The 18859-nt window shown below is 48.3% G+C and overlaps 2 protein-coding genes across 3 annotated transcripts in view; one reads left to right on the top strand and one right to left on the bottom strand.

The window, feature by feature from the left end:
- Positions 1–13069, bottom strand: part of LOC113990738 (phospholysine phosphohistidine inorganic pyrophosphate phosphatase) — an 80429-nt gene extending 67360 nt beyond the window's left edge. The window contains exons 1-3 of one of the 2 annotated variants that reach the window (XM_039387199.1): positions 12865–13069; positions 516–703; positions 124–277 (exon numbers count right to left, since the gene is read on the bottom strand). In XM_039387199.1, coding sequence (XP_039243133.1) covers positions 124–277; positions 516–703; positions 12865–12980 — 458 coding nt within the window. In that variant the 5' untranslated portion in view covers positions 12981–13069. The remainder of the gene's footprint in view (positions 1–123; positions 278–515; positions 704–12864) is intronic. The other variant, XM_027726428.2, reaches the window with a different exon arrangement.
- A 572-nt stretch (positions 13070–13641) lies between these two features.
- Positions 13642–18499, top strand: NKX1-2 (NK1 homeobox 2). Its single transcript, XM_039387198.1, is given in 7 exon segments — positions 13642–13681; positions 14655–14710; positions 15190–15255; positions 15258–15353; positions 15356–15475; positions 15477–15711; positions 16685–18499. Coding segments are annotated over 7 exon segments (1182 nt in total). The 3' UTR covers positions 17254–18499.
- Positions 18500–18859: the final 360 nt, after the last annotated feature.

Genomic DNA, 18859 nt, shown 5'->3' with positions numbered 1-18859 from the left:
AACATATTAACTACTTAAAAGCTGATACTATGAATGCCCACACCAATTTCTGGCCTCCATTAAAGACACTGGTGAAAATTTAAAAATGCAAAGGTTTGAGGAAAAAAACAGAGCTTAACTCACCCTCTTCCAAGGGAGATCAGGACAGGCTTCTCCATCCCAATCAGAACCCGGAAAGCTTCATTAAGGTTTGCATAGGTGAAGTTTTCTGCTGCATCTCCAAGAACCACACAGTTCGGGTTTGTTTTATCGATCTCGGCAAATTCAGGCACAAGATCTACAGAAGGAGGAAAAAAAGAAAACGAATCACAAATCCCTCACCATTTCAGAGCCCACTGAATTGATGGTGTTTCCTCAGGTTTGTGTTTCCCTTTAAATCGAAGTCTGGATCAACCGCTCTTCAGACCTCCCTGTTCAAGACTGGCTCCTGTACCCTCATCTGCCCTGTGACAAAGAGCAAAATAAACCCTTTGCCACCCCTCCACGTGTCCCAGCATGTGCTGCAGTTGTCCCACCGTCGTGCACGAGCAGGTGTGGCCTCAGGCCTCGCTCCTTCAGGATGTGGCAGGCTGCTGGGGCTGGGGCCGTGACCTCGGACACGGACACGTCAAAGCCCATCCCCTGGAGCTTCTTCACGAAGTTCTCGCGGGTGGCCTGGGTCTCGTTGGTGCACAGCCGCAGCTTCAGCCCAGACGCCTTGATCCTGGGGAGGGAGAGCGGTGCAGGGGTGAACTGGGCATGGAAAACGAGCTCAGGGCATCAGTTTTGCTAAAAATTATATTAAGATGATACTCCAGAACGGGAGCAGATACACCTAAAATACTGATTCTGGGCACTGCAGCTGCAGTTTCCACGTGCAGAGCCGCTGCCAGAGGACGCAACTGCCCCTCTGGAGCACACAGTTGAGCTGGACAGGCAGCACAGGGGATGTCCACCATCCCCAGAATACCCCAGTGTGTCAGGCACACACTCCCTCTACACATAAAAACACTTAAATCTAGTTCCTTTCCTTTAAACTGGTCCATGGATGCCGTCACACCCGACCTGAAGGCACTGCACAGCAGCAGCTGGTGTGATACCACTGGCCCTTGACATCTTAAATTGGATTTTCACCTTTCCACTTACTGATCACCTGCTGCAGGCAACAGCAAGGCTTGGCACTTCTGCAGACTGCAGGTGAGAGGCCAGTTAGTTGCAGTGATGCTTGCAGCAACACTGGCATGGACTCAGTTACTTTTGTTGTTACATCTCTCATAAAACACCTGTGCTGTTACTTGGTGGGCAATCCTGAAAAATATGGTAGTTCAACTGATTCATTAATAAATGTTTCTCAGGGGAAGAAAACATGGCCACAAGTGTCCAGAGCCAAGGACTGGTATTCTGCAAAAGTTGTGTTGATGCCCCATCCCTGGAAGTGTTCAAGGACAGGCTGGATGGGGCTTGGAGCACCCTGGTCTAGTGGAAGGTGCCCCTGCCCGTGGCAGGGGGTGGAACAACAGCATCTTTAAGGTCCCTTCCAACCCAAACCATTTTAAGATTCTGTGAATCTCCTGCAAGTCCTCTCCCTCTGAGTGGCTTTTTTCCTGACCCAAGCTGTGATGACCTATTGGTCACCAAAAGGCCATTTCTGAAAGGATGAGTTTCGAGTTTTCAGCTATTTGAAGACCTGACGTATTTCAAAGTGGCCACGGAAAATCAGAAGCATTGAAAATGTACCACAATTTAAAAAAAAAAAAAAAAATTGCCTAAGGGACTGTCACTCAGCTCCTCAATATATAAAAATTCGTAATTTTTGTCAGATTTCGTGTGAAGGTGTGTATAATTATCTTTGAGGACCTGAGGTCATGCAGATTCAGATACCTAGGTAAATCTGGCACTAGGCTTATAAATTCTTATTAAAATATTATTACTTTTCTTTCTGTTAGGATGAAAAAGGTCTTTTCTATTAAGAAAGTCCCTGCACTGATTCTCAAGACAACAAAATAATGCTGGGTTTGTTTTCTAGGGAAGATGACCTCAATTGGTTGGTTCAAACACCAAACCCACCTCGAGGCAACGCATCCGATGACGAACTTTCTGTCAAAGGATTCTTGGAAATCTGGTCCTGACCCAGAGAGGCCCTTCTACTCATTAAAACTGCACGCCAGTGTCCTCTTTCATAACGCTGGTGATTCATTTCTTTCTTATTATTTGTCTTTCCTAATCATAGATACGCGAATTATCAATTACACTTAGTGGTTAATTGCCCTTCATAAAGATAGCTTTTCTATTTTAAATTAGGCAGTTAATATATTGTAACTAATAGCATCCACTTGTACATTATAAATATATCTTCATTGATTGGAGCACTGAATGTGAGATTCACTCACAAGTTAATGAAGCAATTGAGTGAAGAAGTGCAGGGTGTACCCAGGGAATAATTATTGTTAATGAATTATGATGTGACCTTCTCAGAACAATGAACAATTGGTGTGACAGTGGGATGACAGTATTCCACATCTGTTATTCGAGACACGGTTTCAGCTGGAGTTTAAAAGCAAAGCAGTGTAATTTGGATACATAACAAACTCTAACAGAGTGTGCCATGGTTAAAAAAAATATTCTAAATGCAAAACCTATCTGCACAGTCCTGGGGAAAAAAAAAATCCCATGAATCACAAGTGCCTGGAAGCAGAACTTTGTTGAATGAGAATCTATTCTTTCTCCTCTTAAAGGTCAACAACACGAATCCAAGAACAACGCTAAACACTGACTTGCACAGACAAACAAACACCCTCACAGGTCAGCTTGGGGAAAGCAAAGACTCACTTTTCCTGTACTACAAACTTAAGTTCTTTCTCAGCATTTTAGATGAAAAACACAGTTACACTTTCTGAAAGGCTTGACCAAAGCAGGAGCAGTCTGGAATCATCCCCGACTCCCACCATCACTTATCACCCCAGCAAACGAGCTCAGGAAATGCTTAGGTGAGGTCTACAGAGTGTTAGACCAAGCTGGACAGAAAATGGGAGTCCACGTGAAAAGGACTTTCGAAAATATCCCAGAACACTAAACAAAAGAAAAATCAACAAAAACTCCAGAGGAGACTTATTTCTACAAAAATATCTTTCCAATGTATTGCCACCTTTTCCTTCCCAATGAGCACCCTAAAAAGACCTCCTGCTACTCTCTGTCAATCCTTTTATGGAACAGTCACACTTGCTGGTGTGTGCATAATTACACACACACACACTGGGATGAATCCACCCCTGGATGCTCAGTATCAGCAAACACACATCAGCAAACAACTATTAACTCAGAGCTTAAATAATTAGGGAGAGCTTTTACCAACATGAGGGAAATCCTGGCTGCAGTCGTGTTTACAGCAAAACTCTCCTTCAGTTTTCCTGGTCAGGTAGGTTTTGCACCAGGAGGAACTAAAAGAGGTGGCTTGAAGGTCTCTGTCTGACAGGGGAGATGCTTTGCTCTGTGAGTCTATACTGCACTGGGGGCACGGCTGCTGAGCTGGCCAGTTTAATGGGAAACCTCCAGGCTCTGAACTGACCTGCTGTTCATACCTCTGGAAGCACGTGCAGATCAAGTTACTGCAATTTCCAGTGCTGGCAAGTGTGGGGACGTCGGGAGAAGAATAAAGAACAAGATTTGTAATGTGATGTCTTATAAGATAAAGAGCAAGGGATTAGATGAGTGCAGGTACAGAAGAATGAGGCACCAGCAGATGAAATACACGACACACGTTTTATCGAGATCTCCAGTGTATTACAGATTTCTCAGCAGTTTTATTACAGAGGAGCAAGCACACCCAGGAAACCCAGTCAATCAAGGCTTCAGCTGACTTCCATACATCGTGGCCGTGATAAAGATCCCACTCCAACTCCATAAGCACCAGGAATCAATCCTGATTCGAGCACAAGCCGAGCACATGGACAGGCAGCACTGTGCTTACGCCGCAGGGACTCAGCATGATCCAGGCAGCTGTGACATCCCAAGGCTGCCTCTCACTCCCTGTTTGGGGCCATCCACAGGCTCAGCATGGATCAAATCCACTCACACCACTCCTAATGCCCACCAGCAGAAACGGGCGAAACTGAACTTGAAGGGAGAGCAGCTTCTGACCTTTCGGGGTGTCACAAACGGCAAACTCAGCTAAAAGCATCTCTGTGGCAAAACAAACCTGTTGGATCCCTTCTCAGAGGGCACAGCAGAGCAGGCAGGGAAGCAGGGAGCAGATAGAAAATCCAGCTGTCCCCCTCCAGCTTTGTGCCAGCACCAGCTCTGCACCGGCTGCCAGGGAAGTGCCACAGCACACAGGCACTGAAGAGAAGCTACAGAGAACGTCCAAACCCAAAATTATAAGCAGACAGATGAACACCAAACTAACACACCAACAGGTAGTAAGGAGTCTTTTTCTAAGCCTTACCACAGGAGGGATTTAAGCCCCCTCCAGATCAAAACAACCCCTCAGACACCCAAACCCAAACCTTAAATACAGACCTGGGGCACCAACCCCGCTCCAGGCACATCGTGAGCACGAACACAGGGAAGAGAGGGATATGAGGGGTTTAATTTCAGCCCTGAGCTGCCCCTCACACTACAGCAGCTCTTTGAACTGACCTTTACCTCATCCTGCTGGAGCAGGACACGAGGCTGAGTGACAATGTCCCACAATGCAATTACCATGCGTCAGATGAGCCGGTCCCTTACAAATCACCTCGAACTTTACACATCTGCTGGCTGTCAGCATCTGCCAGGCTCACTCACCCGAAAATAATGAAAAAAACTCTCATTATTGCTCCATAACAGGTAAAGTGTTAGGACAATTATTAGACATCCTCACTGACCTTGTGCAGACTCAGCCAACTGCCCTTGCCAACCTTTATGGGCAGCCTTTGGGCACACAGAACACAAAAAACTGTTCTTTCAGATGATGTAAAGGTTGTGACACCAGTAGAAAAAGCAGTGGTCCTGGAATCTAGGCTGGAAGCCACCACTCCTCAAATTCACATTGTACTGTACACGGCTGAAGCAACTAAGGACACGGTAAAAGGCTAAACTTCAGATTTTGGATAGACGCTTTCGTGACAAAGATTTTTCCTAACACAGGAGCAGGAGGAGCAGCAGGTCCTGAGGAGATGGCCGGGGGGGCAGAAAGCAAAACCCTGGAAGAGGCAACAAGCCTGAGCTTGGCAACTGTCCAACAACAACTTCAAAGGGCTTTGGAAGAGCACTAGTTCTGAGATTTCCAGAATTGGCCTTTTATCCTGCTTTTGGTTTTTCAGAGTGTTTTAGGTTTTCTTAATTTAAAAGCAAGTATGCTAAGCACTTATCCTATTTGAGTCTTTTGCATCAGTGGACAAATACCAGTGTGCTCCAGCATAAACCTGCCAGCACTCTCATACTTTGTCTGAAACACAGGGAATCAACAGCACCAGAGAGTTATCTACCTGCAACCAAACAATAAACAAAACCAGGACTTCCTCCCACCTGGGCAGAACTGATGTTGTTGCCCTCTGCAAGGGCCAAGGTGCTGGTGCTCCAGGTAAAACATCTCCTGTCAGAAGGGCATGAAGCTGAGCTGAGACAAAACTAAGCATAATGGTCAAAAGTAGAAATGACTTGTCTAGTTACAAGGTCAATACAGAAGAAAGCTTGAAAAGAGCAGAAATTTATACTTCCTTAGCCTGGCTGGCTGATGGAAAACCACAGAACGTGATGCAGCTTTAGACATCGTGTAAAAAACACACTCAAAATGACGAATTAAAACAGGTTTTGCAACAAGAAGTCAGTACTAGTCCTCAACAGTCTGGGTAACAGTGTGTAAAATCTCATCCAGACCACAGAATGGTGAGTGATCAGGGCAAGGAGGGATCAAAATCTCCTCTGCCTTCCGACACAGCTGTCTAGCAGGCAATGGGATGTTTTTCTGGTGCCATGGAAGCCTCCCTTGCTGGCCCTGCCACTTCCAGGGAGTAATTCACCCAAAAAGTCAGCACTGCTCTACACAGAAGGTAAAACTCCCTCTTCCAGCCCACGCAACGCACAGGTTACCTCCAAGTATCAGATCATGTTATGTTTACAAATCAATGCTAATTCTGAGGCTGATCTTGCAAGTTTTTCCCAGGAGAACCTCCATGGGATCATCACACAGGCCTGAGGATGCAAAAGGGTTCTGGCTGACAGCGATAACCCAGCTGTGGAAATGCCTGTGGGGGGAGTACATTAAAAAGTGTATTTGTGGCAATAATCTATTATATTTTCTCTGCAAATCTGCTTTCCCGTCATTCCAGTGGCGATTTCAACAGCAGCAATTTTTCACCTTTAATTTCATCTTCTGAAACAACACTAATTATTTCAGAAGCCTGAAGGAGGCCAGCCACAAGTGCCTTCATCCATCCTTATATGGCACAACGCTCTCCTAATTCCACAGAAACACTGAACTTCCTTGTGTTTTTTTCACTTGGTGTGTGCAATGAGGACTGTGGATGAAACCTGGGTTGTTCCTTCTCTATCCCAGTGCCCAAACCTTTCCATTCCTCTGATTTCTGCCATCACAGCTCATCCAAACTGCTTAAATCTTGCTGTCACATCTCTGATGCTACTTTTGTCCCCTGATCTCCTGGTGTTTCCGTTCACTGATGTCCTGTCATTGGTCCCAAGTACAGCCAAGCTCATTAAAATTCCCATTCTCTGGTGATCCAGCTTTCTGCTCCACATAGCAAGGCTGGCCTGACAAATCCTTACACACAGCACTGTCTGGCCCCACTCCCTCTTGCATTCTTGTGTCTGAAACTCATCTCTACATCTGCTATCTCACGAGCACAATTTCCTCTCGAGATCCATATGGCTCACCTCTCTCTATATATAGAAGTGGATAATTTGGAGGCAATCCAAAGGAGGGATTGCAAAAGGGATTAAAAAATGGGAGGGCATTACCTCTGAACATGAATAAAAGCAGATTAATAGGTGCATATGAAGGAGCCACAAGAAGAGGCCAATGTTACTTAAGGGTGGGCAAGGGTGACATAAGGAAAGGTACAGTTATAAAACTATACACTTTAGAAACACCACTTTGAGACGCTGACAGCAAAAACTAAAAACAAAAAAATCACTAAATTGTAATTAAAAGAAAACTTTAAAAACCCACTAATGTCTTTATTTAGGTATTTTGGTCATATGGAATTTTTCAGGGGTAAAAAACTGGATGTTGCACATCAAAACAAACACAAAGTCCATCCAGTCCTGAAATCTCTAAAAAGGCCAACAAATACAGCTGGATACCAGCATTACTGCACAAATTATCTGACACCATAAATCACAGTACACCTCCCTGAACAGAAGGGTAGACAATAATACGGCACAACAGTGTAAACTAGAATTAAGTCTTCAATAAAAACAACACATACTTTTGAAAGGAATCTGCAGAAAGGAAACACAAAGCAGAATATAAGAAAAATATCTCTGGTCCATTACATTCAGTGACAAGATGCATTTAATTGCTGCAGATTACCAAATCAGCTTAATGTATTACACCTGAAAGACTTGAAACACACTGCAAGTGGGTAAATAAGTAAACTCTGGTAGAGCTTAAATAGTTGGTAAATCTCCACTTTGAAGCTGTCAGGGGAAAAAAAATCAGATCTTTGGGCATTCAGTTAGCATGAATATATTTATTTGCATTAAGCAAAATATTTGTATTGACAATACAGTGAATGATACTGCAGTAGCTTTCATTCTGTGCTAAAAGGGGGGTCCCAGGGCTGGGGGTGGAAACTACATGATCTTTAAAGTCGCTTCCAACCCAAACCATTCTATGATTCCATGAAAAGCTGAGATTTTTTTGCCTCTGAAGCTGCTATTTACTCCATTAAAAATTCAGTCAAAACAAAGTTATCCTTGTCAGGGTTGAATTCTTAGTTTGTATACAAACAGCACTTGTTTGTAAAGAATTAGTTCTATTTCTCAGACCCTAAAGCTTAATGATGTTTAAATTCCAAAAGTGCAAGCACTTACTCATGCAATTTGTGTAGACAGCACACGAGTACCCACAACTTCAGGGACATAGATCTTTTTTTTTTAAAAAAAGAACACTGCTGATTAGGAAAACAAGTATGGGTTAGGAACATCCACTGCTCTCAAAAACTGAGGGCATAGCTGATGTTAGAGACCAGAGTGGAGCTGTGACAACTCTGCATCCACTGAGGATCAATTCCTGGATCCCTTTCTGGCTCTGCCATGGAACAGCCATATGGCAACACAGAAGTGCTTCATCTTTTTGTGTCTCTACTCTTTCAGAAAGGGCAGTGACACCTACCCTTCTTCGGGATCCACGGGCAGAAAGTGCAGAGAGAGTCAAGTACAAAGACAAACAAAAAGATATTTACACAAGAGTTGGTGTAGTTTATTTGAAAATCTCTTTCTAAGAGAAACAACTCCTTTGCTATCGCAGGTCCCGAAGGCACGGCAAGCCTTGAAACTCTGCACGGCCTGTGCTAATCCATGCCTGGGTTATCTTCTGTGACAACAAAGATTTCCTGCTCCTTGTGGCACACACACTTCCAAAGGGCTCTTTGTGAGCTCCCCCAACTGTCCCACCCGAACCCCCACGCGCTGAATTGCTTTACAGTCCCAGTTCCGCTTGTTCTCCTCGCAATCCTCGCCTTGTTAGACTCTCCAGGTATTTTATTTTAACAGGACTGTCCAGCTGCTCCACAGCCTCCCCGCTCCCCAGATTTCCGCTGCTCTTCTAAAGGACTCAGTGGAAAGTTGTGCTGACAGATGCACCGTCCCGGCCCAACAACAGGATGTTGTAAATGTCCAACTACTGTGTGCTTTTCATATGGATATGCTAATGGACACACTATCAGCACACAGTTGTAAATGCAAATGCCAGAGCACAGGCTGAGCATCTTTTATGGATGTTTAACCACCTTCTGTCTTGTAAGAGACCAGCTCCCTGCTATTTGTAAGATAAAAAGGGACTAGCTCACCTCGTGTCAATGCTGTGTAAATCGATTAAGACAATAAGAGCACAAACACAGAGGCACTGTTAGGGCTGGCTCCAGGACAAGCCTTTAAGTCACCTTTCTGATCTTGTCCATGGGCTTTCTGATCTGCTCCACGGCATCTGCCAGTTAACCACACACACTGAAAAGAGTTGTGTTTAACTTTGTTATAAGGATTTTTAAAAACAACAACAAACAAATTAAACAATCAAGAAATGTTATGGGTTAAAAGTTTTAAAGGGACAAATAATCTCATCAAGCTGCTTTTGGATTTTTTATTCATCCACTGCTCTAATATCTCCATCTAAAGTCAACAGCAAGAGTCTCTGGAGAATTTAAAGACATTCCTGGCACGGTGGCTCCTGGGTTAAACCAGGGGTGCCAACACCCTTTGGCACACGGGTAAGGTCTGGCTCCCATGGGATGGCTGAGTAATAGGAAGGATCTACATTCACCTTACCACTTGAGTGCAGCAGAAGGTCTGCTCTGTACAACAAATACTTCTGTGGTTCATCCTTTCAGCCTCTGATTCACCAACTCCCTCTCAGTGCACACTGAATCCTAGGATAAATTTATCAGAGACGTGGGTATATCAGCAATTAATAAAGCATTCCCAGTGGTTACACTTAGTGTTTCACCACAGGTTATACCAACTTGGATAGTGACTATTGATGCCTTCCTCAGGAGGGTCTCTACAGCACTGGGAAGTGTGTTACTGAATGTCATCTTGCTCGGGATGTTTCAGTGTCCATCAGCTTCTTGGGGTCATTTTTCTGCTCCATCTGACTGTACTGTCAGCTAAAAACAAACAAACAAGAGAGAAGCACCCCCCCCTGCAGCCACCATAAATATGAACCAGGCCAAATTCTGCTGGCAGAAATTCCATTGCTACTCCCTCAAACACTAACTCAAATAATTGCAGAGCAGAATTTGGCTGAAAACAAAAGAAATAATGCAGTTTTAAGAGGTTAAAATGGCTTCAGTCACATGAAACCAATGACAAATTAATATGTTTGCTTATCATTTTTATTGGAGTGTACTATATGTTGTTACACTAAGTTAATTGCTGTAATAGTGTGGGAGATGATGTAGCAAGACAGTCTGAAAAGAAGAGGTCAGCAGTCATTTTGTCAGAGTCCCTATCTGTACTGTGAGTTATCAAAATGGTATTTAAGGCTCCTATTGGACATATATATGCACTGAAAGATTTTAGACAGCTCTTCTAGCAAAAGACCATGTCAATTTGAATAAGTTATTAAGTTCCTAGCTATCTGCAATTATGACTTTTTAATTGATACAGAAAAAAAAGAAATTAATTTAAAAAGAGCTCCTTTTAGCTTTAGTCCATCTGCTTGAAACCACTGAGCTGTACTGTGACGCAGACACAAATATTAATGACCAACTGGCAATAGGATAATGAGTCAATAAAGATTTTAAATGGTGTGAGCTAGAACAATTACCAACCTAATAGGCAGATAAATAAGGCTACTTGACTTTACCCAAGGAAAATGATTATTCTTAACCAGTTACATTGAATGACCTGAACAAAGTGGTTTGGGTTTGTTTTTTTTTTTCCTTCCTGTCACTTTTCCATTCTGCTGTCCCCAATTCCACTCTGCTGTCCCCAATTCCCACAGCTATGACTGCTGCTTCTGCATTGCTTACCAAATCCTGACCAAATGAGATCAACTTTCCCAGTGCAGCTCTCCAGAGCCTGCTGCTGGATTGCATCTCCCAGCCTGCCTCAAAGACCCCCCCAAACCCTTCCAGACAGGCAGACAGGTCAGATTAGCTGCTGAGGGGTTTCTGCAAATAATGAGGAACAAGGGCTTAGACATTTCCAGTATTGTCAGAGAAATCCCATAATTTCTTTAGCCCAAGGCCAGAGTTTTACTGTTGTTTCATCAGCATATTTCTGATACTGCTGTAAGTTAAACTGCAGTTTACATTGCCTCCATGCAAGAGGGTTCAGCAAAGGCAGTGACAAAGGTTATTAAATGACAGCCTGCAACCCGACAGAAAATGATATTTAAAAACCTAGGAGGAAAAAACAGTATGTCAAAAGCATCCAGTGAACCACAACACAGGTATTATTGACTATGTCCTGAATTTTAAAGGAATGATCTGATCTCTGGCAGTAATTATGCAGTTGTTGCTATTTATGCTTGATTTGGCCATGCCTGGAGGCCTTGGCTATGATCTGGGCTGTTCCATGCTAAGCACTTCACACATGCAACTCCTTGAAAGACCCAGGTGCCACAGCACTCCCATACAATGTCTTTATAGAAGCAACTTTTCCCTCTGCCTAATATCACTGAATTCCCTTGAAGTGCTGCTCTCCCACTGGCTGTCCCGGCACCTGCAGCTTCCACCAGCCAGCTGAGCATGACAAACAGGCCACGAGCCTCCATAAGCCTTAATCTTGCTTCAAACGCTGCTCTCTGACAGCACTGGTAACCCTGATCCTGGAGATGCTTCATCAGCTTCATCCGATGACACTTTCTGTGCCTGCTACATGTGTTTCAAGAAGTATGAACAAAGACATTATTATTAAAAAAAAAGCAGCAAAGACTTCTGTTATTGCTAGTACATTTGAACCTTCTCCAGTTCTCTAGTTGGTTCCACAAACATTTAGGCACATATTTAACTAACCTCATATGATTAATTTTACTGCTTTCAATATTTCTTCTTGCATATTTTCCTGCTCAATAAAGCACTCACCACAACTGTGTGTGTGCTGAGTGGCTCCAGATGACAGAAACTGCACAGGTGCTAACCAAGCTGCCAACCTTTCAGGGTTCAGAATTTAGACTTTTAAAACATTTCAAACGGGGTACACACAGCAGCACACAATCACAGAATGGTGTGGGTTGGAAGGGACCTTAAAGTCCATCAAGTTCCCCCTCCTGCCATGGGCAGGGACACCTTCCACTAGACCAGGTTGCTCCAAGCCCTTTCCAGCACTTGCCACTTGAAATGGACCTGGATTTTCTGTAATGGGTTAGGGAAACATCAATGTAGAGCCAAAAGCCTCTTATACAAACCCACAACCTCATCCAGCAGGGCAGACACACCAATCAATACTTGTCTTTAAATGAAGTTGTAGTCACTGGCCCCATCCTGTTCCTCCCCATCCTGTCCAGCAGGGCCAGTATAGACACACTTGGCAAGTCAACCTAATTAATTTAAGTTACTTAAATCAAATTTACTTGGCTTGTGTGACATGAATTGCATCACCCAGCTAAAAGGGAAAGAAGTCCTGTGCCCTGTGGGCACAGGGATTAACTCATCCCAACCACACTTTGCTTTGGAGTCACTTCCAAGCTGGACAATCATTAACCCCAGCACGGAAATTCTCCATGTCTGCTGGGTTGCAAGTTTTCCGCGAGAAGTCTCAGCTAATTTGAGAGCAAAGTTAATCAATCTGCAGAAGCACCATGCCAGTGCGTGCAGTATTTTAAAAACGACTGCCGGGGACAGCGTCAGACCTCTCGTGTATCACCTGCCCCTGCTGCGTGTGCGCTGACGACAGCAAACACAGCCCCGAGCACGATGTGATCTGCCGCGCCGCTCCACGCTCCTTTCCCCAACAGCCCAGGGTCTGCGGGCTCCCCGACCTTCAGTAACCCTAAAAAACACCAAGGCGACCCCGAAAGGTCCCGTTTGCTGTCCTGCCCGGGACTTCACACACGGCACTGCGAGGTTACGCTCCCCGCGGTGGAGTTAAATGCCCTTTCGAAGGTGACCACCGCCCACCCCGGGTACCAAACCCAGGCGCGGGGGTGTCCCCACCCCACCGCGGGCGGACCCCCCGCCCCAGCCCCAGCCCCGGCTGGAGGGGGATCCCGGGCCGCGCACCTACCTGCGCACGGCCTCGGCCGAGCCGGCGATGGGGACGCCGCCGTCGGCCCCGCTGTCGTAGAGGACCCCGCTGACATCCAGCAGCAGCCCCCGCACGGCCCGAGCCCAGCCCGCCATCGCCGCCCGCACGGCCCCGCGCCGGGCGCTGCCGGGAAATGCAGTCCCGGGCTCCGCTCCGCCCCGCGGCTGCTCACCCCGAGCTTCCAACAGAGACACTGCGGCTGCCTCGGCCCCGCGAGCGCTAAAGCCCAGGCTGGATGAGGCTTGGAGCAACCTGGTCTAGCATCCCTAGGAACCCTAGCATCTCGGGTTCCTTCCAACCCGAGCCATTCTATGATTCATATGACAACCAAGAAAAAAAAACAACAAACCAAAAACACTGACTCATCATATAAAGAATTTTGCATCACGGATAAGATTTTATCAGATGTGTTCCAACTTTACAGATAACACTGCTTTCTCTCAAATACCTTCTCATTGCTAATACCATCAATAGCACGCCACAACTCCCAGAATATATAGGGAGCTGCGGTGGAATTATAGTCCATTTTGTTTTAAGGAAAGCAGAGGAGCCTTGGCAGCATTGATTTGCATCATCGCTTCTGGAATAGCCTCTGGCTTCTCCTTAAAGATTATATCTAAACTGTGAAATTCATTAAACAGACCCAGAAACGGATCAGGTTATTTAAAACAACATTTCTAATGGCGCAATATCTCAGCTGTCTGCACCGATAGTGAACATTGTCTTGGATAGTGTTATCAGTCCAGGACACCCGCTATGAATATTGATCCACAGCTTGTTACAGCCATCACTTGCCGTCAGGACAGGTCAGGGTTGAAACCCACCTAGCATCAAAGCAATTTGAAGACAGCACTCGGGTTGAATTTTAATGCTTGAGCTGGGAAACGGACCAACTTCAGAGTGCTAAAACTAATCCCTGAGTGTGCTTTTTCACATGTGCCTTTCCACACGTGTGTGTGTGTGTTTGCAGGTTGCTGTGCATACAGGTGTTAAATGGATGATATTTGAAGATGTGTGCTAGATCACAAAATAATCTCAGTGCTACAGTTTACCTTCTCAGGTCCTGCAGACCCAACAGCTCTTACAGAAGTATTTGTGGTCTGAAATATATCAGATGAATTTGTTTTTTCCAGTTCTTCACCACCTGCATTCCCAAAACCAAGCTTTACCCACCTGTAGCTTCTGAGTGTGAACTCCTCAGGCCAGAGCTCCCTTTGCTTCTACATACCTGTGGTATCCCATCCCAGAGGCCAAACGGGCTGTTGGATGCTGCCACCACATAATTAACAACGACAGCTACTTGTAATCACATCACCCTGCACATCATCATCTCATCTTCTTGCTCTCCTGTTATCTTAAGGCCTATCTTAAGGCCTTTGCAATAGCACTGAGATTAATGTGTAAGCCCAGTTCTGATGAGGCACCTCTGAAGAGGAAGAGGGCCGTGCTCTGCATCTTTCCCTAAGTATAAAAGCAGGTAGAGTAGCAGATTCCTACTGAGGGTTGTTTTCCCTGGCTGAAGGGTGCCTTTTCCTTCATCTATCTGGTGATTTGTGGTACCAACCAATGCTGGAATGCTAAGGAGAGGGAAAAGCGTCCCCCTGGACAGATAGAGATGTATAGAAAAATGCTACTAGCATGTTTTTAATAAGCAGGGCTGGCTAGTAGTGATCATGGGGCTGGTGCAAGGCGGTGCAGAGAGGCTTGGCCTGCTGTCACCTACCCTAAGTTATAGGTGTGAACAGACAACAAAGTGCTTCCCCCCACAGCAAAGAGGGTTAGTCTGGGGGGGCTGCTCAGTGGGGCAGGAACTCCTCCAACACAGGTAAGCCTCAGTTTCCCTGCCTACTCACTGAGAATAGTTCGAGCACCACAGGTGAATTGCAGGAGTTTGGCCCAAAGTCTGAACCAGACTGATCCTAAGCTGCCCCGAAACGAAAAGCTGCTCATTTCTCCCTGTGGACCACGCAGTAGTTTCACATCTCAGAGTGGCCGCTGGCAGAGGGAGCACTTAGAGCCCGGAGCCCACCTGGTGCAGCAGAGGGATGCAGGAGCCATCCCTCTTCTCTGGGTCCCTCTGAACACGAGGGTCACCCTGCTGGGCCGGCACTGACGGGGACCTGCAGGTGTGTCAGCGTAGGGTGGGGAGACAGGAGCAGCCGAGGGGCTCTCGGGACCCGGGGGTCGGCAGCTGCCGGCGGGCTGCGAGTGCAGCCGCATCCCTGCGCTGGCGGAGGACCCAGCGGGCTCCTGGCCACCCCCGGCCCACCGCGCTGAGCGTTCCCCCCTCCCATCCCGGGGCAGGTGAGGGGAAAGCCCCGTCGCCGGGAGGTTGGGATGGAGGGAGGCGCCCGCTGCGCCCCCGCGGAGCCAGCGCGGCGGGGAGGGGGCGCGGGGGCGGCGTGCCAATGGCTGCGCTGCCCCCTCCTCTGCCCCCACCCCGCCGCCGGCCCCTCCGCCTCCCCGCCCGACCCTCCTCCCGCCGCTCACTCCGCGCCGCCAGCGCCGAGGCTGCGGCTCGGGAGCGGCCCCGCTCCGCGCCCGGCAGCGCTGGGAGCCAGCAGGTCTCCGGGAGGCGCGGAGGGTGGGGTGGGATGCCGGAATGCCCGGACCGCGGGGCCAAGGCGGCCCCCATCCATCATAAAATCTCCTTCTCCATCTTAGACATCCTGGATCCCCAGAAATTCAGCAGGAGACGCGAACCGGCCGCGGGGAGCTGGGGCAGCGCCCCCCGCTCGGGCGAGCGGGAGAAAAGTTTGGGAAGAGTTGAAGTAGGAAAGGACGCTGCTGCTCCCGGCAGCGGGAGGAATAAACTAGAGGCACATGGTAGGAACGCGCTCGAGTTTCTCCGTCCGGCGCTGGCGGGGCGCGCAGGTGGAGGCGCCGGCAGAGGGGACACCCCCGGCCCCGCGCCCGGCGGGGCTCCCGCAGGAGCGAGGGAAGGGGGGGCTGGAACTGGATTTTAAGTCTCGATGATGCAAAGGGAAAAGTTCTCGATATCCGTGTGTCCTCCACGGCTCCTGGCGTGCGGGGCATCCTCTACCGCCCGACAAGGATGGCGCATCCCAGGGCGCGCCGCCGCCCCATGCCGGCTCCTGACGGACCGCGGCACTTACTGGGGCACCGCACGTTTTTGTTTTGTTTTGGTTTGGTTTTTTTATTTATTTTTTTTTTTTTTGTCCACGAGGAAGGGCGGCCCCCGGGCGCACCCCTTCCCCGGGGCGGGAGCGGTCGGCTGCCCCGGCCCGCGGGACGGCCGGCTGGGTAATTGCTCAGCCCGTCCCCACCGGAGGATGCCTTAGCTCCTGGTGATCGATATCCTATTACCGACTCCCGCCTATCTCCTGCCCGCAGCTTGCAGGTGCCCACTTCAAACCTCCTTCCCCCGGCCTGATCCTAATATTGTTCGATTAAAACTTACCTTTAATAGATGACATCTATCGATCTGGCCCTCGCAAATCTGAAACTCCATTAGCACGGGGATGGGGAGGGGGGAGGGGATTTATTTCGCTTCAGAAGGGGACTTTAATAACTTCTTTTTTAATTGGTAAGAAATCCATATCGACGCCTCCCCCCTCCCCGCCGCGGATGCGGTGGCACAGCGGTGGGGGCGGGCGCGGGGGGCTCCTCTCGCACGGCAGGCGGGGTTTTTCTCCCTTTTATTTTATTTTTAATGATTGCCCTTATATTTCCACGCTGGGGCGGTGGGGGTGGGAAATGTCGGAGAAGAAGCCCGGAGCGGGGAGGGGTGACGGGAGGAGGGTGCGCTCCATCTGACGAGCGCTGCCATCTCGCCTAGATCCGCACGGCCCGGCGGAGAGCGGCGCCGAGGACGCGGGGCAGGACCGCGATGAGGAGGACCCGAGCGGGGACGGGACCGGGAGCGGGCCCTCTCCCGGGCCGGAGGAGCCGGGCTCGCCGCGGGGCGCCCGTCGACGGCGGGCGGAGCCGGGCTGCGGGAAACCGCGGCGGGCGCGCACCGCCTTCACCTACGAGCAGCTGGTGGCCCTGGAGAACAAGTTCCGAGCCACGCGGTACCTGTCGGTCTGCGAGCGCCTCAGCCTGGCGCTGTCCCTCAGCCTCACCGAGACGCAGGTGAAGATCTGGTTCCAGAACCGCCGCACCAAGTGGAAGAAGCAGCACCCGGGCGCCGACGGCGCGGCCCCCGCAGCATCCCCCGCGGCGGCGGCGGGCGGCGGCAGCCCCAGCCCGCCGGGCCCCGCCGCTCTGCCCTTCCAGACTTTCCCTTCCTACGCCGCCGCCAACGTCCTGCTGCCGCCGGCCGCCCCCTTCCCGCTGGGCGCCGGCCCCTTCGCCCCTTTCCTCGGCCCCGCGTACCTCGGCCCCTTCTACGCCCCGCACCTCTGAGCGGAGCAGGGCGGGGGGCGGCGGGCCGCTCCCGAGCCCAGCCCCCGGGAGCCAGGAGCGCACCTCGGCCCTTCTGACCCAGCCGTCATCGCTTCTGGTGATTGCATGGCGATTGGAAGTGTAAGAAAGTTGATTTTTTTTCTTAGGCGTCACGGCAGCATGCTTAACTTTGACACAGAGAAAAAAACCCCACTGTAACCACTGGATTTTATTAGCACGTTTGAGATGTAATTATAGGTGTCGGAGATGGGAAAAGCAACCCTCTTTGCACATGCCTGACACTAATTCCCTCCAGATTCTTCTCCAAGTTCATTGTTAAAGCCGTTTGGCTTGCCAGCACATGTCTCAACCCTCGAGGGCTCGGGAGCTGTGGCACTCGTTACCACTGCTGTGATCCTGATCCTGACGATGGGGCACGTGGCCGTTTCAAATCCCAGGGACGCTCATCAGTGAAGATGTTCCCAGGCTCTGAATTTGCTCGTGGGACTTGTTTGCACCCTGTTTGACCCACGTTTTATTACTGTTTCTGAAAACTGCAAGCCTCTACCTGGAGGAGAGTTTTTGTCTGAGAAGGGGTAGGAAACTGCAGCTCTGTGTCATCAGGCAACAAGAAGAAAATCTGCCTGGTCAGTGGGAAAGGATTCAAGTGCTGCTCATGTCCACGGCCTCCCTGCCTTTCTTTGCAGTTCATTCCCAGTGACTTCAAAGGTCTTGGATGAGAAGCCTAAAGATCATTCTTTTTGCAGTGAACAGTTGTTCTTGTAATAACACAGCATTAGTGCCAAATGAGGCAGAAAAGAAAACATAAATCTGAGAAAATGATTACAGTATTCATTTCTTTAATGAGGGGGCATTTGTGGTAGAAAGTAAGTAAAACGCAGAATTTGCAGCATGCCGAGACCTATTTTCCATAACAGAGAAACATGTGCTTTTTCTGGTTTTGCTTTTTGGAGCACTTGTTAGAAGGAAAATCATATTTCATCTTCATCTTTACAAGCACTGGAATGAAAAGGAATTTTAGCTGGGGGCTTATCTGTCTCTGAATGGACGGGAAGTAATTGGTTTAAAAAAATCTGTCTCATGCAGTTTTACAAATTATTACAACATGGTGTTCAAGACTGTATCTTCTTGGTCTCTGATGATGCTTTAAAGTACACATTGGCTTTCCAACCAAAAAACTTAGCTCATAAATCCTATCTAGCTCTTCTTGTGTTGGTCTAAATAAAAAGAGGTTTTTTTTAAATTATTCCCTGTTTAGTTGTTTTTAATTGTACTTGGGTGAAGCAGTGTCTGCTTTGTGGACTGGTTGCCCACCTGTGTGGATATTGACAGTGCCCTGTGTTGCGGTTCAGTGGCTGAGGGTGGTATCTCATCTCCTCCGGGCTGGCTGCAAGGAGGGGGTTCATGGGACACCCATCTCTTGCAAAAACCACCTTCCCCACTCCCAGATTTGCAGGGAATGGAGGTGTGAGACCCACAAGAGCAGGCTTCAGCCAGCTGAAACAACCTGAGTTGTCTTTCCACGCAGAAGAGGAGGTGCTCAGTGTCTTCTCCATGATTTGCAGAGCTATTAACAGAACATGAGGTTCACCTCAGTTCATGGGTT

Source organism: Pipra filicauda, unplaced genomic scaffold (genome assembly GCF_003945595.2).
Source record: "Pipra filicauda isolate LSUMZ 115617 unplaced genomic scaffold, ASM394559v2 scaffold53_size3534045_pilon, whole genome shotgun sequence".
Lineage (NCBI taxonomy): Eukaryota > Metazoa > Chordata > Aves > Passeriformes > Pipridae > Pipra > Pipra filicauda.
This window is presented reverse-complemented; position numbering and strand designations above follow the sequence as displayed.